This window comes from Agelaius phoeniceus, chromosome 7 (assembly GCF_051311805.1).
Source record: "Agelaius phoeniceus isolate bAgePho1 chromosome 7, bAgePho1.hap1, whole genome shotgun sequence".
NCBI lineage: Eukaryota > Metazoa > Chordata > Aves > Passeriformes > Icteridae > Agelaius > Agelaius phoeniceus.
Genome location: NC_135271.1, coordinates 28,516,654 through 28,540,074, shown reverse-complemented (window position 1 = coordinate 28,540,074; position 23,421 = coordinate 28,516,654). Strand labels below are relative to the sequence as shown.

General features: G+C 38.2%; 1 protein-coding gene across 3 annotated transcripts in view; it reads left to right on the top strand.

The window, feature by feature from the left end:
- The window catches only part of AGPS (alkylglycerone phosphate synthase), a 75,465-nt gene that overhangs the window by 31,353 nt on the left and 20,691 nt on the right, over positions 1-23,421 (top strand). For all 3 annotated transcript variants that reach the window (XM_077181376.1, XM_077181375.1, XM_054636689.2), the window contains 10 exons: positions 4,556-4,645; positions 8,296-8,386; positions 12,574-12,694; positions 12,776-12,850; positions 14,430-14,501; positions 15,302-15,381; positions 16,966-17,046; positions 18,133-18,258; positions 20,279-20,387; positions 20,812-20,939. In XM_077181376.1, coding sequence (XP_077037491.1) covers positions 8,312-8,386; positions 12,574-12,694; positions 12,776-12,850; positions 14,430-14,501; positions 15,302-15,381; positions 16,966-17,046; positions 18,133-18,258; positions 20,279-20,387; positions 20,812-20,939 — 867 coding nt within the window. In that variant the 5' untranslated portion in view covers positions 4,556-4,645; positions 8,296-8,311. The remainder of the gene's footprint in view (positions 1-4,555; positions 4,646-8,295; positions 8,387-12,573; positions 12,695-12,775; positions 12,851-14,429; positions 14,502-15,301; positions 15,382-16,965; positions 17,047-18,132; positions 18,259-20,278; positions 20,388-20,811; positions 20,940-23,421) is intronic.

Below are 23,421 nucleotides of genomic sequence, written 5' to 3'. Positions count from 1 at the left end.
CCACACACTGACTTTTGCAACAACTCTGCAACTTGCAAGACTGTGTTACATTAGGCAAATCCTGGTGCTTGAGCCCATGTGGTAGCTCTTAAAATTGCCACTTTAAACTGATTTCCAGGAATCTGCTGGCTCTTCCATTGTGCAACAGAAGTGCCTGTGAATATTTTATGTGCATGGGATTTTAATGCTGAGTGTCCACTGGTTATTGAATTGACAGTGTCAGTGGTGAGGAAACTGATGGGAGCATCTGGCTTTGCTCCACCTGAGTCACGTTTCTCCAGCTGGCTTGAACTGCGCATTCATCTTGCTTCTCCAGAGAAGCCTTGGCTATCTGTGGGAGACTCTGTGCTTATACTTCAGCTTCCTGTGGGAGAGGGGAGAACTTTTTCATCCAGTCACTGTGCCAATCTCTAAAACCTAAGATTTGAACAGTGCTGACAGGTACAGTTTGTTGAAGTAGTTGAAATAATGCAATCCCAAGGGCTCTGCCTGCCCAGCTGAGTGACTGGATTCTTCAGGAGCTCTAGATCAGCTGGTGGGCTGGAGGCCACCCTCCTGCCCCTCAACTGTAAAAATCCTTATCTAGTGAGTCAAACTAGTATTTTAGTGTTGGGCATTGTAATGAAAGTGGAATATTTAAATTCACTTAAACTAGTCACACTGTGTTAATCTATTGTCACTGCTTCCATGGTGACTTGTTTTCTTTCAGGCAATATAATTTCATACGTATATACAAACATACACATTAAAAACCTAAAACAATGTTTGATTTGTACTACTTCGTATATTTCAGTAGTGCATTTCTATCATTTAAGTTAGAAGGCAAGAAAGTACTGGTCTGTTTCTACTATTTCTGACTAAAGCATTTCACATTTCTGTCAAAAATGAGATAGTTAATGAGCTTGATATTTTGTTGAAGCTAATGTACTGAATAGGAAAGGTGTTGTCTTTAAATAAGACAGTTTGGGTACAGTACTACAATAACATTTAGTTTAAAGTGAGAATAATGTCAGATGTTGGTGAGATCTTGGCTATATATATATATATTCTTGGAAAGGAGTATGAGAAGAAAACCAGAAGGGTGCATAAATTATATCTTGTTACACATAACACATGTATGTGTAGCATACTCATTCCAAAACCAGCCCTTCCTGTCTCCAGATAGAAACCTCAGACTTGCTCAGTAGAGTTTTGAATATAAAAATTGGATGCTTAAGTTTCTTTTTCTGGTGTTTACCTGCCACAAGATCTAGTAGTGCCCATTGTATGTGGTGGTGTGAAATCTCCTGCCTTTGTGTTACAGGGTAGCCAAGATGTTTGGGTAAACTATTCTTCTACGAACATGCAAACTGTTATTTTAGATTTTAATTTAATTATTATCATCACACAAATTATGGGAGCTATGTTATCTGACAGAGTAAAGCTTTGTGTATTTAATTTTACTCAGGAATAGTTCAACCAGAAAATAAACTCTTAAGAGTTAAAACTCTTAAACTCTGTTCTATATGTTAGAGCCTGATCAAAGTGCCAGGTGGTTTAACATCAACCTAGGAAATTAGGCCTTTAGAACGGGCAAGCAGATGGGAATGTGGTTAGTGCAGCAGAAAAACCTCAAAACCTCATATCTGAGTCTGTCTTTGTGTCCTTAATTAATAATACCTCCCCATAATTTTGTGGGAAGTACCTGTTTGTACTGATATCAGGACTAATGATAGTTTCAAGCCTGGCCATTATCAGTTTATCTCATGTCACCAGTTTCTTTAGGGCCTGGCCTTTTGTGTCTTGCTCTGATTGTCTCCAGATTTGCAGGTCGTTTATCTAGCCTGTTTCATGCATCATTGTTGGCATATTTATTTGGCACTGCCCTGCAAGAGGACTTCCCTCTCTAAATTAGAGGGGAAGTTTGAGCCTTCCTTAATTTTGCTTGGTAATATCAAGGCCATTCTGACTTTACAGGATTCAACAAACTACAGATGTCAGGTATATAGAAATACTGCATTTAGTCAGCAGAGGGAGAAATCTTCCCTTGAGGAGGACTGTAGTGGGGATTTGAATGGAACATTTAGTTAAAATAACAAACTCTTGAGCTGGCCAATTCTATGTCACCTTCTTCTCAGCTGGGAGCAGCTCCACTGTGTGTGATTTGGATTCTTTGTGAAGCATCATACAAATATATGCAGCATTTATAAGTACACATACATAGAAATAAGGGTAAAAATGAGCAAGTCTGCATAACATGCTCTAAGAACCCTTTTTGATAATGTCACAACAGCACAATAGCACAGGGCATTCCCATGCTATGGAACATGAGTGAATCCTTGTCCTTTCCTGTGTGAACCCTACGTGTGTAAAGATCAGAGAGAGCAGGCAGCAGAAGAGGCTTCTCTATCTGGACAGCTCTGCTCAGTTTAATTTTGGCTGAAATTTTAGAATTGATTCTTTAGTATGGAAGAACAATATAGACTGGCTATTTCGCAAAACTGTATTGAGTCATTTCAGTACTCAGTGACTGGTAGGTTTGCTTTAAGTGCCAGATTTGTCAAAGGCTGGTTGAAACATCTGAATCAAACAATTGTAATGAAATACATGACCATGGCTTTTTTCCATTTGATTAATTAAAATCTTGCATACAGGCAGTTTGAAGGAAATAGATTTTGTTTGAGCCAAGTCTATTGAATTGCACTGATAGTATGTCAGCAGCCTGTGTTAATAATACATTTATAATGAAAACCTTTAGTAATCAATCATCACATGGTTATCTTGCATGTAATGCTGGAGCTGGAAGTGAATGAGGCAGTGCTTTCTCTGAATTGCAAGGTCTTTTTGAAATGGTCACTCCTGATCATCTTACTCTTAGGCAGTCAGAGTGAGAGCTACTGTATGTAGGCCAGGGAGGTGAATGATCTTTTGATAGAATTTTTAAGATACAGTTCTCTTAACTAAAATTCAGTTTCTAGGTTAGTAATTTCATTTGTAATGTAAATAAATGGCAAGCTTTTAAAGCAAAGCTTGATGAATGTGTAATTACTAGTAGTGTATTTCTTAAGTCTTAAATACACTTATACAGTTAAATACACTGATACACTTAAATACACTGATACAGTTCTGATGACTTTATCATAGTGAAGAGATTCTCTGATATGGTTGTGCTTAAGATTTTTCAATTTTCTGCTTTTATTTTGGCAGTTGTTAGTTTGATTTTTATATATTTATAGTTTTGCTGTCACATTCTGGTTGTATTTGTTATTCTTGCACTTCCTGAGGTTTTGTTGTTTATGACTTTCAGTCCAAATGTGTCTCAAATGTCCTCGTCAACTGAATGTTAAGAATGCTGTGGGATTGCAGTAGTAATGGCAAGCAACTAACATCATTATTCTCTGTCAAGAAAATAATTTAAATACTAAATGTCTTTTGTATTCTGAAAATATTTAGATGTTACCTATTTGTATGTTGATTTTTATGTATAGAGTGAAAACCAAGCATCTTTCACACCTTACCTTTGCCAACTGGAAAATATCACTGTGTCACTAGTGATCTAGTCCTCTTTCTCTACACAGAAAAAAAACAAACAGACAAATCCCTTCAGTCCCAACAACCCCATGTACTGCTACAGGCTGGGGGCAGAGTGGCTGGAAAGTGGCCCAGCAAAAAAGGACCTTCAGGTGCTGCTCAGCAGCCAGCTGGAGTGAGCCAGGGTGTGCCCAGGTGGCCAAGAAGGCCAAAGGCATCCTGACCTGGATCAGCAATGCTGTGGCCAGCAGAGCTAGGGATGTGAACATCCCCTGTTCTCAGCACTGGTGAGGTCACACCTTGAATCCTGGACCCCTCACAGCAACAAAGAATGGAGGGGCTGGAGTGTGTCCAGAGAAGGGCAGTGGAGCAGGTGAAGGCTCTGGAGCACAGATCTGATAAGGAGCAGCTGAGGGAGCTGGGGGTGTTTGGCCTGGAGAAGAGGAGGCTCGGGGTGACCTTGTCACTCTTCACAACTCCCTGTTGGGAGGTTGTAGCCAGGTGGGAGTCAGCCTCTTCTCCCAGGTAACAGGAGACACAGGATGGGGGGAAATGGCCTCAAGCTGCACCTGGAGAGGTCCAGGTTGGACATCAGGGAGAATTTCTTCCCTGAAAGGGCTGTCAGACATTGAAACATGCTGCCCAGGGAGGTGGTGGAGTCACCATCCCTGAAAGTGTTCAGGAAATGACTGGATGAGGCACTTAGTGCGGTGGTTTAGTTGTCATGGTGGTTGGTGAAAGGTTGGAAATAATGATCTTAAAGGTCTTTCCCAACCTTAATGATTCTATGAGTCAATACAGTGTGCAATGACTTAAGCTGGTGGTTCCTTTTATAGGGCATCTTGTCTTTCAAGTCATAGGATGCAATCTGAAGGAGTAATGGTTGTGGTTTCAGAATTTCTTTTGGCTCTAAGCTATACACTTTTGATGTGTACTTGATTTCTTGAATTGCTGTCTGGTAAGACTTTCCCAAAACCATATAACAGAAAAGCTTTTTGGATCTGCAGTATGCTAATATTGTCACTCGTATTTTTTTCCCTTTAAGGCAAGAACTTTTGAAGTGGAATGGATGGGGATATAATGACTCCAAATTCATCTTCAATAAGAAGGGTCAAGCAGAATTCACAGGAAAAAGGTAAGCTGAACATTTATGTAAATGAAGTATCTTATTTAGTGGTTTATTTGAAAAGAATTTAAAAGCTGCCCAGTACAGTTAATTCAAAGAAGGCAAAGAAGTTGCTTCATTTCATAGGATAGGTTATTCTGCATTTAACAGGTTTGTGGAAGTCTATACACAGGAGTCTGATATAGTAAAATAGACTGTGGGGCTTATTGAAATGTTTATTAAAAATGTTATAAAGACAAATTAATGTGAGTCTTCTCTGTAACTTGATATAATCTTTGGGTTAATGAAATCACACTGAGAATCTGCACCATGTTTTAAAACTTTAGGTAACATGCAGCACAACAGTGCAGTTTTGAGAATCTCTTGAGCATCAACTAGTTGCTTTATTAAATTTCCACTTTGTTTTGGGTTTCTTAACCACTGTGCATGGAGCTACTTTATCTGAACTTAAAAATAAAAACTGCTCTTCAGTTGTATGTTGTGTAGTGGCACCACTTCTGATTTATTACCCTCTAACCCTTTATGCAGCAAGCTTGCTTTTCTGAGAAATACATTTTTTGCAGAGCGACATTAAAATTAAGTCTGCTTTGAGATCTCTCAATTTTGTTGCAGTGGAATTTAAACCTATTGCCATCTTTGTGGTTTGGGTTTTTTTTTCCTTTCTGAGTGGAAAGTAACACTTTCAGTCTCTTTCCTGTTTTAAAAAATACACTTTCCATAAGAGTTAAAAGAATGCAGAAGAGACATAAAATTCTGTCTTTCCTAAAAATTCCGTCTTAGTCTTTGAGTCTGTAAACTTGCATGAATTAGTTGAGTCAAAGCTGCAAAAACTTAACTGGGATCTTGAGCACTTCAGTTGTTAATTTTTTGATTTCAGGGCCAAATTAAAATGTAAAGTCTTGTATAAGCCAGTTCACTATATATTAGGGAGATTGTGTACAGAAAATCAAAGCACACTAAACCAGAAAGAAGGTCAGGAATTCTGTTTTTCTCAGGAGGAAGCATCAAGGCTTCTTGACTGCTATGTGACTGATACGTACATGCTCTAGAATGGTGGGGTTTTCCCCCAGCCACACTGTCTCTAACTGAGACATAACATTAGAAATACCTTCTTGGGCCACACCAGTATAATTTCTGTGGAATAGTTTGCCACAGTGGCAAAAGGAGAGTGTTTGAAATGAAAACAGGAGAATGAGCATCTGCATGGGTGGTGTAGATGCCTCATCCTTTCAGCACCCACTAACAGGTCTGTTGTCCATAAGTCTGTCTAACAACCTCAAGTCTACTTGTACTGCCTGCCTATGCAGCATCCAGATGCAGCAAGCTCAAGGTTCTGGTTGTGTGCAGTACCTGTGTTTTGCAACAAGCTTACTGTTTTGCAGGACTAGAAGGATGATAGTTCTTCAGCCTATCTACTGTGTTATTGATTTATAAGACTCAGTTATGTCCTCTCTTGCAGTTTCTCTCCATGCTTGTGGTGTCTTGGGCCCTTCAGTCTCTGCTTGTAAGGCCCTTTGGTCTGTACAGTTGTTCTCTGTACCCTCTCCAGCTTCACTAGATCTTTCTGGAGACAGGGACAAAAACTGTGTGCAGCACTCAAGGTGTGGATACAGCAGTGTTCTACAGAGCAGCAGAAAGAGATGAACTCTCTTCTTTCTTACCCCTGCCCAGATGATGCACAGCACTGTAGGCTGCTGTTGTATGTTGTCAGTGAAGATGCCATGATACTGACTACCAGTGGGATTCTGCCAAACATGCAATAATGCTTTTCTTTCAGCTGTTGCAATTACCTTAACTTCCATGGGGTTTTTTTTGTCTGCTTAGTTTTGTTTTTTAAGGTCCTGAGTTCTGTCAGTGTGATCAATAAACCCTGCCCTTTGCTTCTTAACTTAAATTTATGTTATCCTTCAGCCTGTAGAAGAACCTTTTCTTCAGTACTGTAGTAGTGTATTTTCTTAAATAACTTTTGGGATGAACATCTCTGGAAATATAAAGGAGTGTGGGATTTCGTGTTCATTGTATCTCTTTTATTCACTTTCTGTTTTTAAATCCTGATAAAACTCCAAGGCTTAGTGAAACAGGATTCCCCTTTATGAAAGTTGAGTTGACTTTCCCTACAGACCATGTGTCAAATGATCTTTTTTGTTATGGACTCTGCCATCTCCATGGGGATAGATGGTACTTGCTAGTTTGAGCAACTGAAGCTGTTTTTTGGAGTGTGTCTGTGGTAGGTGGTTTTTGGGGGGCTTCTTGCACCATCAGTGTGTGCATACAAAGCTTGCTTCCTGATCAATCATGCATTGCAGTAAACTAACTTCTTCTATGCTGTGACTTCTGTCTGTGTCTTGACTTAAAAGTTTTGGGGTTTCTGATAGCTTTAGTTGTCCTTTGAGTGATTAAGGTTCCCTTCAGAATCCAGCTATAATGATAATTTAGTGAATACTAAGAAGTAGGTCTGGAGAAGAAAACACACCAAGCTGACCTGGGTCTCTGCCTTCATTGCAACCTCTTGATGCAAATGCACTAAACTTTCATTGCTTATTGCACTTTCCTCTTCAAAAAATTCAATTAATTTTTGTATGAGTTTAATGAAACAATAGCAGCTGTCGTAGGAGGAATGACTGAATACTCTCTTCCATGCTGAAGAGTCTAGCTTGAGTTAAGGTTGTTGCCTTTTAATTCTAGGATTAGAGCAGGAGGTTTGTCAGTAGAAGAGCTGGAGGGGTAGTTGAGATGAGGAAACAAAAAGAATTGATCATTTTGTGTAACAGGTGACTCAGTTGTAGAGTTGGTTGCACCAGCTATGAAGGACAGGGTCATAACTGGATTTACAGAGTGAGTGATCTTAGAGGGAAGACCCAGTTAGGTCTAATGCAATGACCCAGGTGAAGACTATGGTAAGGATTCTCAGCTGCTGAAAGTTCTTAATATCAAAGAAAGATCTTATTTCTTCTCTCTTCTGGGAATACTTTTGAACACATGTACATGCTGAAGGTGTGTATATGTATACAATTAGTAGCAGTAGTTTCTTGCTGTTTTCAGTGTTTTCAGTCCCCAGCCTTCTGTGTTTTCACATGGTGCACATGGTCAAATCCAGCTTCTCTGTCCCTTGTCTGTAAGTCTGCATTTGTCACATGGCTAGGATATAATCTGGCTCTTGCCAGACAGTTTGTGCTGGAAATAATTTTACAGTGTTTGATGGATTCTGATGCATTTTGATGATGAAGGGGGAACTTCTAATACTGTTTGTTTCTTTGAAAGCATAAGGTGTACTGAAATGGGTTTGTGTGTCTGAGACTGCTGTTTCCATTGCAGTGTGTCCTTTATCTGTAACCAGCATGTGAACTCAGGTGCTGCTTTCTACACTGCTGCAAGGGAGAGACCTTTCTGAAGAGTGGTGGGTGGGATAACTGAAAAGCCCGATGGCCAAAGCAAATTATACCATGCTGACAAATGATTTGATTCTGTGTGAAGTAAAGAACAGCTAAATACAATGAAATACACAGTTGCATGAAAAGTGAATATGCAGAAGCCTTGCAGGCTTGTAGGTAAAGAGTTTCATTTAAAACTTCTGTTTGTGCATACATAAAATTGAAAGAAGTGTATCTGATATACATTCTTTTAATTTAAAATGACCCTATGTAATATTGACTTTTCAGGTACAGATTAGGTGGTATGGTATTACCAACTTTTAAGGAGTGGATAGAAAAAACCTTTGGAGCAAGTCTGGAGCACAAAACTACCTCTAGAGTAAGTAAATAGCTGAACCAGTTCCTTTGAACATTAGTCTTGGTGATAATCAAGACCACACTGTTAAAGATGATTCAGCTGTCACACATAATTGATTTAAATAAAGTGTATTAATACTTCAACGTTTTTGGAAGAAAAAGTTGGTATAGAACTACTATTTGAAACCTTATATGTCTTAGCATGACTTGTGGTTTCAGGATAACTGGTAGTACCGTTATTGAAATGAAAGTTTCCAACAGAGGGAGAGTTTTTTGTCCTGCCTGTAGCTTGCATTTCAAGACTGTAGAAAGTGTTAGCCCAGAGGGAATTGTTTATACAACATCAATCTTATTCATGATAACAGAGATATAAAATACAGGGAAGTTAAACTGTGATGTGTTTTTGGTGTATTGAAAGATGTCAAAGTTCTCATTTGACGGTAATTTTTATTACATGTCTGGGTGCTGAAAACTGACTACCAGAATACTCAAGATGGAACTGAATGTTTTCAGAAAAATAACTCATTGGGAATGTTCTGGGCTTTGGAAGTCATACATATTTTGCTTTTTAGAAAGAGTAACTGAACTTTGAGTCAGAAGACTTGGCTCCCTAATTAGAATCCCTTTGAAGCTTCAGGTTCCTGACTAGATAGCTGCTAAAGCAGTCTTGGAAGCAGGCTGTGCTTGTACTGTGACTGTAGCAACCCAGCTGTGGGTAATGGTTCTACCCATCTCTTGAGCGAGTTCAAGTTTGAAGCAGGTAATCTCATAGAGCCTGAAAACTTTAACGTTTCTTCAGTCCTCTATTCATCAAGACATCATTTCATCTGCTGTGGTTTACAGGATCTCCACCTGCCAATAGATTTTGAAAAATTCATCTGGATGTGTTTTTGTTGACCAGGGTTGGTCTTAACTGGCAGCCTTTTAACTTGCTGGGAAGAGAGGTCTTGAGAACTGTTATTCCCTTTTTACATGCAGAGAAAGGATAGAGCAAAGCAGAATTGCAAGACAAGTACATATTTTTTTATAATACCCTGATTCCACAGTACATCTTGCAGACCAGCTCCCCAGGATATCTGCCAGCAGTGTTGAGTGCTTTCCTGTTATGTTGTGCTCCTCTGGTTTTAATGGTCTTGTAATGTCAAACAGGCTGACTACCTTGATACGGGATAGGACTCTTTGGAGTCTCCAATATACACCTGGACTTCTCATAGCTAGTCTCAAATAATGCTGCAGGTCCCTCATTTTCATGGCTGTCATAACTCACTCCAAGGTTGTCATGCTATGCTGGGTTTTCAACTTCTGCTATCCCCTAAGCATGAAGAAATTCAGGTATAGGAACAGCAGTAGGGAAGCCATCTCTTGGTTCATTTGTCTTTCTGTGCCATCTCCTCCTGCCTCTGTCATGTAAGATTGGAGGGTTCCCTGTTACATGTGACTTTTGTGTTTAATGAAACAACAGTAAATATACCTTCTTCTGTGATCTTCAAGATCTGTTGATGCTCTTTATTTTTTCAGACCAAATTTAACATAGAGAGCAGTTTAGACCTAGTTCACATAGGTTTCCTGACTAGCTTTTCAGGGTGCAAATCTTAAGGTATTTCAGTTCTATGAAAATAAATAAAGATATATTTTTGTTTGTCACTGTGCATAAGATTTTTATAGATAAATATTAACTTTTTAATCTTGAAGATTAAAACTAAAAGATTAAAAAACTTGTGGAAAAGTTATAAAAATAAAGATGCTTAAAACCATCTACAAAGAATTGTTACAGCTGTTAAATAGTTCATAGTCTTGACAACAAAGATCTTCAGGCACTTATTGTTCAACTTGATATGAAATAATTCTGTCTGTGGAAATCCATGAAGAAACAAAAGTTTGAAGTCTAAAATGTAAACACAGCTAGTGAGGGTTTTTCTTAAATGATTTGAAGATCTTTATTTGGTACCCATTTGTTTCTTATGTTTCCTGTGTTGCTATCAGAGTTCTTTGGGCTAGCAAGCAGCGCTGTGTGAATGTGCATTAAGAGCAGCAGTTGAAGACCAGATTTACATAATGTTTACTGTGACTGGCTCCTAAAATCCAGGTGTCTCAGTAGTGGAGTGCCTCTCACTTAACAGCACTTAATTTCAGCTTCTGTATTTGTAGATGACAAGATGAATATTTTTTAGCTGTCTGACACCTTATTTCAATAATTACAGCATTATCCTTAAAGCAAGTCAGGATGGCACATATGCTCTTCCAGAAGTTAAATCACTGGTAAAACTGCATTTTCTTCATGTCCTATGTTCCACATGAAAGTTCTAACCCAAACTTTTGGCTATCCACTTGAGCCTGTGAATGATGCCAGCTATTGCTAATGAACATCTCATGCAGCTATTTCTTTCTGAATTATTCCTGTCAGTACTCTTAATTTCTCCATAACCTTATATAGTTTTTGTAAGGGGGACACTCCATCACAATCATACAACTTTCCTGATAGCTTTAAATCTTACCTTCATCATACCACACAACTTTTAGACTCAACCCGTTCAGAATAGGCTGCTGCTGTTTTTGCCATATATTGGCAAAAAGTATCAGCTGCTCTGAAGGTTATATAGAGCAAAGATAGGCAAAACTCTGCTCTAGGAAAGAAAACTTTATTGTCAGTATACTTTTTGTAGAAGGCTAACTTCAGAAAATGAAAGCACAGCGAATTCCATTTTGTTATATTCTGTGTTTGCATTTGTCACGAAGCATAGGTAGGGCTTGTCAAAGAGATGTCTTAAATTTCTTTGACTAGGTGGGACATTACTGCACCATACTTTTTGATGGTAGGGTTGTAAACGAGTTCTTTCTGGCATCTTTCCTGAGAGCTTTATAGCAAAAGTGCAAGCACATTCTTCTCTTTGGGTTGATGTCAGTTCATTTTCCACCAAGGCTTGCATGGAAGAAGTGTGAAAGCAGTGCACTCTTTTAACTAATTTTTGTTCAATCCCTGATTTTTAAAGGTGTATTTAAAATATAAGATATGATGGTAAAAAAACTTTCAGTTCTGCTCTCAGATTTGAGGGATTTAGTTAACAGAAAATAAGACTCTTGACCAACGTTTTCTTTTGCAATAAGACTTGAAGTGAAGAAGTTACATTTTAGTCATCAGACAAGCTTTTTATCTAATTAAAGAACTCTCTAATTAGAGGCCATTTGTGGTAGAAGACATATTCCTTTAGGGAGATTACTCATATTTGTTCCATTTTTAAGGAGAAAAAAATCCATGGTTTTTTTGGAATCTTCAAAGCACATAAGAGTCTTACACTCAATGTCCGCAAAATTTTTTTTTTAATCTGGATCATGTAAAGAATTCTTGTTCTCTGATAAAGAATTCTTGTTCTCTGAGTGGGTTTAAAAAGTTGACAGATGAACTACATTCTTATGTGCCCAGTAATTGGAAGTGGAGTTCAGAAAAGAGAGTTAAGTGGTTGTGTCTACACTTTGAGAAGCTGTGAGAGTACTAGACAAGACATCTGTTGGAAGAACCTGGGAGAATGGGCTGTTAGAAAATCTTAAGCAGAGGTTTCCCTCTGGTTTACAGAATCTTGATTTAAGGTCTATTGGTAAGTCAGAATGTCCTGTGTAGATTTTTGGAATGAAGAACACCTTTCCCAGGTGTTCATCGGGACTTTAGATGGAGACACCTCTATGTATGTGACTCAGACATGGGTTTTATGGGATCTTTCTTATAGGTGAGGTCTGCTTCATGCATGCCAGTTATGTTGTGTCAGTCAATCTTAGTTTTGCCTAGCATTGGACTTCTGATTAGGCTTTGGTCCAATTTGGATTTAAATCTCAGGACATGGAGGGGAGGTGTGTTACTGAAAACAGAACTGTAAGTAGAAGAATTTGCAGTGTGTAGTGGCTGTTGTATGTATTCTGGCACCTTGGGAAGTCTTAAAAAGAGAATTTGTTCAGTATGCATTCATAAGCTCATGTATTTCTCCATATTTATCAGGAGAAAGAAAGATAAGAATGTGCTACTGAAAACTTCTTGTGTGCAGAGTAGGATAAGCTGGATTGGTGGTTTGAAGATGTGAAGGAGAACTGATGTCTTTCTGATATGGAATAGATGTGTTTGGGTATCAGTCAGTGTTAGCCTGTTTTTATTATTTCTGTTGTACAGAAAGACTGTAAGAGTGAACTTACCTTAAATGAATTTATTTTCTTGTATTGTAGGCATCCTTAAATGTTAATGATGTACCTCCATCCATTGTAAATGAAGAATTTCTTCAGGATCTTAGAGCCACTAAAATCTCATATTCCCAGGATGCAGAAGATAGGGTATTCAGAGCTCATGGTAAGAGAACTTCATTTGTATAACTGTGCTGCTTTCAACACTTTCTTGTTTGACCTTAGTAACTTATTGTTTGTGTTCCAGGCCACTGCCTACACGAGATATTTGTACTCAGGGAAGGAATGTTTAAGCGAATTCCTGATATAGTTGTATGGCCTGGTAAGTTTTTATTGTCATCTTCTCCCTTCTGAATTGGCCCATTGTTTACTGAACCCTTGTGCATTCTGGTCGGGGGAAAACTGCCTCTTGGTTCACTGACTTCAGTCACCTTTACAGAAACTGAAGGAATTTTCTCATGAACAGTAATCATGATTGTTTAGCATCTGGACTGCAGGTTGTGTCTGTGAAATCCCATCATTTTGTAGAGAAGTCAATTTATTATTAAATATAGCTGAAGTTTGTTGGCTGATAAATTCACCACTTAAATAACCACTGTGTAATGTGAATGTGCATGTTCAGCAAGAGCAGTTGTCAAAAACGGCAGTCTCAATTTTGGGTTCTAAAAGTGTACATGATACTAGGAAGGGTAGTGAAATATGTGCATTGAAGAACTTTTGGTTTTTTACATGCTGTACTTTAGTAAAAAAAAGCATAACACCTGTAACTCCTATGAGAACACTTTACAAAAGATCAGTGACTGGAAGAAAGAGCAGTGCAATCTGAGTATATAGGCTAGGCCTGCTTTTTTCTGTCTAGTAAAAGGATACAAATGCTTTTTTTTAACTTGAGTCATGTGCCCTCTGGTCACTAGGAACTACTCCACGTGCCATTCTTCAATAGTGAACCAAAAGGTCATTTGAGCTAAGTAAATGTCAATTTCTGTTCAGTTGTATGAGTCCAACTCTTTTGTTACTTTTTATAACTTTGATAACTGCACTGCATTAAAAACTCAAAATTTCTTGTAAGAACTTAGTCCTACTCAGTTTTTCCAAAATCATATATGGGAAGCATGAAAAGAGGCACTATCAGATGAAATTCATTACTTGAGGCCAGGTGCTTGAGAGCACTGGTGACTGTGAGCAGTACTTGCCACAGCTTCTATTTTGTGTAGCTCCAAAAGCTGAAACAAAATGATTGACTACCTTCATTTAAAACATCTCTGTATGACAAGAGCGAAGCAGCCAGAGTTTGGAAACTATTTATTTAGTCCTGCTCATTCTTTGCCGTTTGTACAAACTCGTGTATGCAATGTATTTGATCCCTTTTTTGATCCTTTTACTTGGCTGTGCACAAGCATTTCCACCTCCCTCTTTGACCAGGTACAGAATGCATCCTGAAAAACTAGATTTCATCAGCAACTCCTCTTCTGAAACTGAATGTCATTCAGGAAGAAAGAAATGTGCTGTTCATCTCTCAGAAGAGACTTATTTCTCACTTAAAATAAATTGGACAGCCTGTTTTCAATAAAAGCTTTACATGTGATTTGTTCCCCAAAATACCTAGATGAATTGTTAACTGTTTGGTGGCCCATCTTGCCCTGAGAATTTGCAGGTCTCAATCCATGAGCAGAGCAAGAGACTAAGACTGTAGTTAGTTCTTCAAATGTAGAATTACTTGAGTCTAAACTTTACTCTATAACTGATAATTCTGAGCCCAGCTCCTATTTATTGCCTAACTTTGAAATGTCTTCCTTACTGGTGTTGGAAAAGGGGCTGCTACTTAGTGAGACTGCAGTATTTAGTAATAAGCACAAATAACAAGCACAAAGTCTGTTTTTTAACTGTTTGTTCTTTTTTAGTTTGCCATGAAGATGTAGTTAAAATTGTGGAATTAGCCTGCAAACACAATCTCTGCATAATACCATTTGGTGGTAAGTGAAATTATGAAATCTCCTAACTGTTTAAGGTTATTCGTGAAAATGTCTTCAGCTTCAGTTTAAATATGTGTTCTTCATAACTGGTGCTCTGTTCCCACAATGTGTATAAATTAGGGGTTTTTGTTGCACTATTGAAATTCAAAGTTTCAGAGAGGATTGTGGTCAAACACTACCTCAATATTATTCTAATTTCCTTGTAGATGTTGTTCAGTAGAAATTCCTGTGGCAAGGGCTTTTCAGGAAGTGTTCCAGATACAGAGTACAGCTAAAGGCCTGTAAAATCTGTGTCTTCCACAGCCTAAAGAATTCATAATGGACTTCCACTTTTCACTGTGGATGTCTTCTCCTCTAAGCCTGCTGAAGTAGAGTTGTGAGCTCCCTTGTTTTAACATGGGGCTTAGGAAACACGGGGCTTTGGCTTTCATGAGCTCATTCTGTGATAAGGTTTTTGTCAAGAAACTATAGTTCTCTGTTTCTTGAATGGCTTTGTAATTTCTTATCCTTCTTTGTTTTAAAGCTCTCTGCAGGGCTTAAGAGAAGCAGCTGAGATGGTCATAGAATGTCATTTGTTATGGAGTGCTGCTAAAGCATTGTTCAGCTCCACAGCTGCCTTGATTTTGTGAAACCTGGAGAAGGGGGCAGCCTTAAGAGGCTTATCACTGGACTCAAACAGTTCACTTCAGTGATCTTGCTTTATTCAGTTCTTTATCAGAAAGGAGGGAGAGAGGCATTCTATTGGAAGAAAAGCTACCTGAGAATTTTATGATCACAAAATATCATTCCCATATTTGCAGGAGGGACAAGTGTCTCTAGTGCTCTTGAATGTCCTGAAGAAGAAAAAAGAACAATTGTCTCCCTAGATACATCACAAATGGTATGATCTCTTAAATATGTTTTATTTTAGTTTTTTTTTAATCATCCTACTTGGGTGATCATTACAGAATGACATTTCTTTCTTTTCCAGAATAAAGTAGGGATGGAAGTATTAATTATCACCATGATTATTAAACTGGTACTGTTCAGTTTGTTTTTCTGATATTAGTCCTGTACTACTTTATATGACCTGTATATATTCAATAAGAAAAAAAAATCACTGTTAAGCCTTATGGCAGCTTCAAGTGATCAAACTCAGAGAAAGCTCCTCTTCTATATTGGAATTTGTATCTGAGGATAAATGAAAGACTAGGAAGAAGTTGTTATTGCAAATTTCACTAGTTCTTGCACTAGACTTCAAATTACTTAAAGCAAAAATTGATAAGGTGACCTAATATATATAAATCAACTTGAAGGATAAACTTTCAAGAAATAACTGGGGTTTTTGTCTAGATAGCATCTTGAGACTGTGAAGTTCATAGCTTTATGGCAGTCTAGAAATGAAGTTCTGTAAAATTTATTGCTAGTTTTCATCTTTTCATTATGAAGGAGCTTTGTACTTTTAAAATAGATTTATGGCTACTTGGTAATGAGATGCTTCAGAAACAGCTCTGTATCTTTGATGTAAGGCTCTACTGCCTTCAGGTACTTGCTGAGCTTATTAACTCCTTTAGCCTTGAAGGTAAGACCTAGGGTTTGGCTCAGTTTTCTGCATTCAGTGGTTCTTCAGTTAAACAAAGTGATTTTTTTCTGCAGAGGTGGTACTTGTATGTTGAAGGAAGCTCTTCAGGTGTCTATGCAGAATGAAATCCAGCAAGTGACTAGTGACTCAGGCCTTCGTTTGAACTCCTTGATTTATAGCCCACAGCTTTGACTTTTGTCAGGTTTAGGTGTGGCAAGGAAATGTGGTTAATTCTTACTATCTTGGTTTTTTGTCAGCTAGATGGGTAAATAAGCATTGAGTCAGAAAATAAACCAGTTTTGAGTTCTTGAATGACTGCCAGCCAGTTCTTGTTATCATTAATGAAGAGAGAAAATAAGAAAATTAAGGTGAAAGGAAGCATTGTCAAAGTTAAAACATATGTGTCTCAGGGCAGTTAAGATGATTGCTGAAGCTTTGCTATTTTAATAAATGCTTAATGGTTATCTTTATCTTATATAGGGTCCCTATTGCATAAAAACTGATTTATATAGGCATCTGAGATCAGTTAAGCAGTTTATGTTGAAACTGAAGCAGCTGAAGTAGTTCACTTTGAATAATTAGTTAGCCCATACCTTGTGAGAGGGAGACTCCTGCAAGAGTTTTGATTTAATTCTTTCTGGCTTTTTTTGCTTTTTATTCTGTAAACATCCCTGGTATAAATTGACAGATATATGTGTTAGTCTCTTGTAGTGGTGACTGTAAATTGAAACCTGTTGTGTAGCAGTTTGAGGGAGTGAAGAGCCTCAGCTTCTACTGGTATAGTAACTGGAGTGGTATTAATAGTAAATTGTATGACTAAGTATGTTGATCCTATAGCATTAGGGAAGGAAGTAAACAGAAATCTTAAACACTCATTCTTAGTTTTAATTGGCTTTTCAACAGAATCGGATTCTCTGGATAGATGAAAAAAACTTAACAGCTTGTGTAGAAGCTGGCATTGTTGGACAAGATCTGGAAAAACAGGTATTTTTATCTGGTTAAGTTTCTAGTATTTTTTTTTTTTAATATATATTTTTCTTGGGTGTTGTTCATACCTTGTCCAAATCATTGAATTCTAGCTTAATTCTTGTGTGTTTTCATGCAGCTGGTAAGAATTACATGCAATGGTCATAAACCCACCCTTCCTAGTATATGACCAGTAAACATACAAAGCCACAAGTTCCTGTGGTATAGAGAAAACCATGAGCTAAATGAATTGCTGTAAACAGGATGTAGAAGTCACTTTCAGCCTTTAAGTTAGAACTGCTGTGTACAACAGAACATAGTTAATGATCCATGTTACATGGTATACTTAAATACAGCTGTTCAACATGATTGTTATCAGTTGGTCAGTGCAAATTGATTATCTCAAATACACTAATGCAGTTATCACTTAATGTGAGACTGCTTGGCCTTTAATTCTTGCTGTTTGACAGCTTTGGTGTTGTAATTCTGAGGGCATCCTGTCAACCTCAGGTGCTGTGCAGATGGCAAGGCCAAGTTAATGCAGAAAAATGAGAAACAAGTGACTACTTAATGTACAGGAATGCATGATCTGCATCACAAATAGTTGACAGTGTTGCATATAGGAAGCCCAGCCAGATGGCTGTATATTAAAACACATCTCTCCTTGAGAGAATTAAGTACAAGCAATTTGCTCAAATTTTCTGCAGACCTGCTGCATATCACGTTAGGATAGAAGGAACAAGAGATTAAGTGCCTTATTTATTGGCAGCGTTTGTGCAAAGTTGGCAGTTACTTAAGTTATAACTTTTTTTTGCAGATGTATATGAATTTTCACCTTGTTTTGAACAATAGACTTCTCAGTTTTAAAATACAGGGGAGGAGTGTCACAGGGTGATATGTAGCACAGGTATGCACAGTAGAAGCAGAATCAACTTGCATGTCATGTACATATCCAAGATAACAGTTTCATAAATGGGTGTGTGGTAAGGATACTTATATTAAAAAAAAAACCCAAAAACAGCCCAACCAAGTATAGAATATTGAATTTGGAGTACTAAGTTCAGGCAGGATCTGTAGGATGTATTTTTTCTTTTCTTTCTTTAGCTTGCTGAAAGTGGCTTCTGTACAGGCCATGAACCAGACTCCATGGAATTCAGTTCACTAGGAGGCTGGGTAGCAACACGAGCATCAGGCATGAAAAAAAACATCTATGGAAACATTGAAGATCTGGTAAATAGTTTTAATACTTGTTATATTTTTTCTGCTCAGATATTTAACTTTTATAATGACTCACACTGGGAGGGTAAATAGTGTTTCTTTTTGTTATACAGTTTTGGCATCAAATCTTGACTGACATGCTTGTTTCCTTGTTTTGGTATTAGTACTAGTAATCCTTATCACTGACATAAAAGTAATTCTCATTTGAGCACTCACTGACTAGCTTAAGGAATTGTTACTCTGTCTTGACTCTGGTGCTGTCTTCTACTCTTTTGGACTCTCTATTCATCCAGTGTAATAACCCTATCAAACTTGCAGAAGTGCCATGGTCTCTCCTACCTGTTGTGTGTACCTGAAGATGTCTAGCTGAGCTGTTGGACAGCAAGCAAGCTCCCCACCTTCCTACATGCCTGTGGCTAGCAGTATTTTTTAAATCAGTAGGCTGATCTAATTGAGCATGTGGGTGCACAGTGGTGAGATCTAGTGCCACCACATGGTCTGTAGGAACCCAGAGGAAAGAAGCAGTGCACTGGGAATGGCAGTGTTCTACTCTTGAATTTGTTTTAGTCATTAAAATGGTTCAGCTTTATATTAACTCAGATAATTTTTTGACTTTTAAGCATACTTTCTGATTTTAAAGTCTACGTTTTCTGTAACAACAAGTGCATTGAATGTATTGAAGATAAATCATCGCTGCTCAGACTTTGCCTGCCTTCTTGCTTCAAACTTCCAGCTTTCTCTCATAATTTGTTTAACCCTTCCATGTGTGAATTTTTTCTTTCCTGCAGCACACTCTAGGTAATGTATCCATGTTACCCTAGGCTTTTTCATCAGTTCCTAGTTTAGACATATTTGTTCTGTGCACAGATGTGACACTTCACTGTCAGCGACTGAGGCTGGCAGGAATGACTCAGTTTTTATTCAGTAGCCCTGGTTGCAGTAAAACTCATAGCACTTACAAAGTGTCATCATCCTCCTGCTGCCTGAATGGTACAGTTTTGCTTGTTCTGGGAGGTGTGAAGGAGAAGGCTTCCCTATTATGGAAGCATAACTTCAGGCTAAAACAGCTTCTGAAATTTTCATTAGGAGGAAATAGGAGCGAAAATTGATTCAGAACACTTCATGAGTTTCAAAATAGCACAGTGAGACTGTTTCAAGGAAGTGTTTACCTTTTGAGGAGCTTTATATCTTGAAACAGTGTGTTATATAAGCTGCCTAAAATCCACTTACTGCAGAGTCAATGGTTCATAAATTGCATAGAGTGAAAATTACTTAACTACCTGTGCTTGAAAGTTGTAAAGCCATTAGCTGAAATTCAGTAATTTTGCTTCATTTAAAGGCATCACTAAAGCAAAGCTGAAACTCTACCCTTCCTTGGTGTAAAATAGAGGATTGAATTGAATAAAGGATTAAGAAAACCCACATGTGGGCTCTATTGCACGGGCCTGAATGAAGCTAGAAACAATAACATTGAAAAATACTTTTTAAAAAACAACTTCCTAGCCCTGCACATGTGTCAGTCTTATGGCAGCTTTTATATTGATAATCTATTTCACAAAGTATTTCACTACTTCCGTCTTTCCTCCTAAGTGAAATATTTCTGTAGCAATCAATGACTGAATTATTGTAGCTTCATCAAACAGCAGTTCTAAAGCAAAACTTAAGCAAAGTTTAAACCCTCACTTTTTCCCTCTGTATATCATAATGTATATTATGATTAAAATACTGGTGTATATAAAGTTCTATCTGTGAAGTTCTACACTGAGGAGCAAAACAGTTTTAACTGGTATTGCCTGGATGTAGGCACCAGTTGATATGATTTTTCATAGAATGGAAATTATCTCTTGTGTGGGGAAACCATGCTGTGTCAAAATAATGGTTGGTAACAGTTCTCAGGTTCTTGGGGTTGCCTACAGAATGTCTAAAACCTATAAAGCCAAACTGTATCAAACTTAATATGTTTTGTGGAAAATAAATATAATAAAATGTGCTTAATGCTAGTATTGATAGTCATTGCACTTTGTTTAAACAGGTGATTCATATAAAAATGGTAACTCCTAGAGGAATAGTAGAAAAAAACTGTCAAGTACCTCGCATGTCAACAGGACCTGATATCCATCACTTCATTATGGGATCTGAAGGTATAAACAGAGTAATTTCACATACTGCATCTTAATTCAGCTTCAGTAATGCTTGATTATTTGAGCATCTTTAATGCTGTGGCTTCCAGTGTGTTGATGGGTGGCATTGTGCAGGCATCAATTTCTTGTGTTAGAATAAAACATGGAGACCTTAATTAGGACTGTGAAGGTGCAGCTTTTAACACTGCTTTAAATGGACCTGTGGAGTCAGCCTACAAGTCTAGTAACAAAGAGCACAATTTAGAGAATATTTTGTGAGAATTGACCATGTAAAAAGTAAGGAATAAATCACCTGTTACTGCAAACTGAATTTTGGGGATTTCTGATTTATGTTAACTTACAACATTCTGGTACGTGTTAAGTTGGGTAGCTTGCAAGCAGTCCATCTTGGAACACTTTGCTCAGTTTTTCTCCTCTCCTGAAGGAACCCTTGGAGTGGTTACTGAAGTTACGATAAAGATTCGCCCGGTCCCTGAGTACCAGAAGTACGGCTCTGTGGTCTTTCCCAACTTTGAGCGAGGGGTGGCCTGCTTGAGGGAAGTGGCAAAGCAGGTAAAGAAAAGCTGGCTGTTGACTTCACTCAAGGACTCATGGATTCTAGCAGTAGGGGTGTATTGATGCTTCAGTATTTCTGGCTCTTGATGATAACCAGGAGTTTGAGGTAGGAATCTCGTAAACGTGTATGGTCCATGAAATGCAGGATATGGTCCATGAAGATTTTGGAAATTACTCAGTTGAGGACTGAGCATGTTATGACTTTGCTTGGTATTCTGAGCCAAAACATGGACAAGACTTTTAATGGCTTGTTTCAGTGGGAATTATTTCATATTGCAGCCTGAAAAATTCAGCTTTGTATCTCCTTCCGCTGAGAACTTTACCCTCAGATTAACTAGGACTATGTAAAAGGAACCAGTGTTTAAAGGAATTGACTTGCAGCATATATATAAAAGGCAGTTGAATTCATGGCTTTGAAGTGGTAAAGGAACAAAAGGAATGCACTTGAAGGATATGGCCTGTGTTTAGAAATCACTGCCTGGAGCACAGTGACATGGGCAGGTGAGATGGATATTACCAAGTGGAATTGTGCTTACACTGTGGTATTTAAATAGAGAATAGTGCAGGCAGATGGTTTCAGGTAGTGAAGTACTTATATACCAAAGTTCTGTAGTACTTTTCCTCAAGGCTATGCATCCAAACAAATCTTAGTCTGGCTAGCCTCTTTCTCCACTGACTAACTTTCCTCTGCTCTGTGCAAAATTATACCAAATTATATATATTAATGGTAGATTGCACCCTGAATTGGGGAAATAATTTCAGAAATGTTTTAATTAATGCCAAACTAAACACAGCTTTACATTTTTTCCAGTGATTGGTCTAAATTAATGGCTTAATGTTCCAAGCCAGATGTTCAAACTGGTATGTGAATGACATGTATATGCTAGTCAGCAGCACTTGCCAGTTTTTCTGTCGTGCTTCTACTGCTAGTGCTTGTCCTTCCTTTTAAAGGTACCTCAGCAGACTTTTTGGGAATGCTTAATCATGTGGCTGATCAACATTTAAAACCAGTTAAGGAACTCATGTGTTTTCCCTGTCTGTGGTTTTAGTTAGAGGGAAAAAAAGAGGCACTATTTGCCACTTAATGTTGCTCCATTTCTAAGCTTCTGTTGCTGCTGCTGCTGTTTCTCTGCTTACTTGAGCCTGAACTACTTATTCTCTTCTGTTGCCCCTCGCATCAATCTGAGTAGTAATTAAAATGATTGCTCTCTGAAAAGCTCTTTTATGTATCAGACCACTTTAATGTAAGGATAATCAGCCTGTAGGGTGTGGGTGGGTTGGTGTCATTTAAAACCACTCCCACAGCCTTCTGTCGACCTGCCTGGTGAGCTCCCTTAGCTCTTCATGTTCTTTCTTCCTCTTGTGTGACCAAATACATATTAATGATATTGTGAGGAGTGAACATGTCAAATGGAGTGAAAGAAAAGTACATTCCATATCCATGTGATTAGATGATGACTAGCCTAAAATTCAGACTTTTGTCATATTCCTCTGGCCATACATTTAAGTATGACTGGACATGGCCATCAGTGAGTATACAATGTAGGCATATACATGACCAGAAACTTACCTAAGTGAATGCAGCTGTTCTTACAGTTTTTCAGATTCCTGTACAGTGCAGAATCTAGATTAGACCCGAGTACAGATTTTGGTTGCAGTCTGACAGCAGAGCATGAATGTACCAGGTCCAGCCAGGATCAGCTTTTTTCATAGTAGCATGTGTGGTGTTAGCTTTTTGTACTTGTAACCAAAAGAGTGTTAACACACCAGTGTTTTAGTTATTGCTAAACAATGTGTACACAGTGTCAAGTCTTTTTCTGTTTCTCCCTCTCTTCCCACCACCAAGTGTGTTGGAGCAGATAAGAGGCTGGGAGGGTACACAGCTGGGACAACTGACCCAAACTGACTAAAGGCAGATACCATATAGCATCATGATCATAAATGAAATAGAGGGGGGTGTTTCATAGGGGTTGCCATTGCTTGAAGACTGGCTGCATATTGGTCAGCTGATGGTAATTGATTGCTTTTTGCATTGTGCTTTTGTGGGGGGTTTTCCCCCATTTTGCTTACCAAGCTGTCTTCATCTCAACCCATGGGTTTTTCAGCTTTTGCCCTCTGATTTTCCTTCCCCATCCCACTGGGGAGGGGGCTGAGTGAGCAGCTGTGTAGTGCTCAGCTGCATGCCAAGATGGCCTTCAACAATTAAACTTTTTCAATGGTTTTTTTTATGTATGTGTCTCTGATTACACAGAAACATAAACTTGATGTGCTAAACAGGTGTACTATCTTTAGTGCATATGCCAATTAAGAAAAACAATCAAAATGTGAAGATCAATGTTTTTGGACTATTCCTGTGTTGGCTTGAGGTTAAACTGAAAATTCTCCATGCATTATATCTAGACCATCTACTATACCTAGTAGATGTTGCTATTCCAGTGAAAACAAGTTTATAGTCACCCTGTTTCAATGATGGTGATGG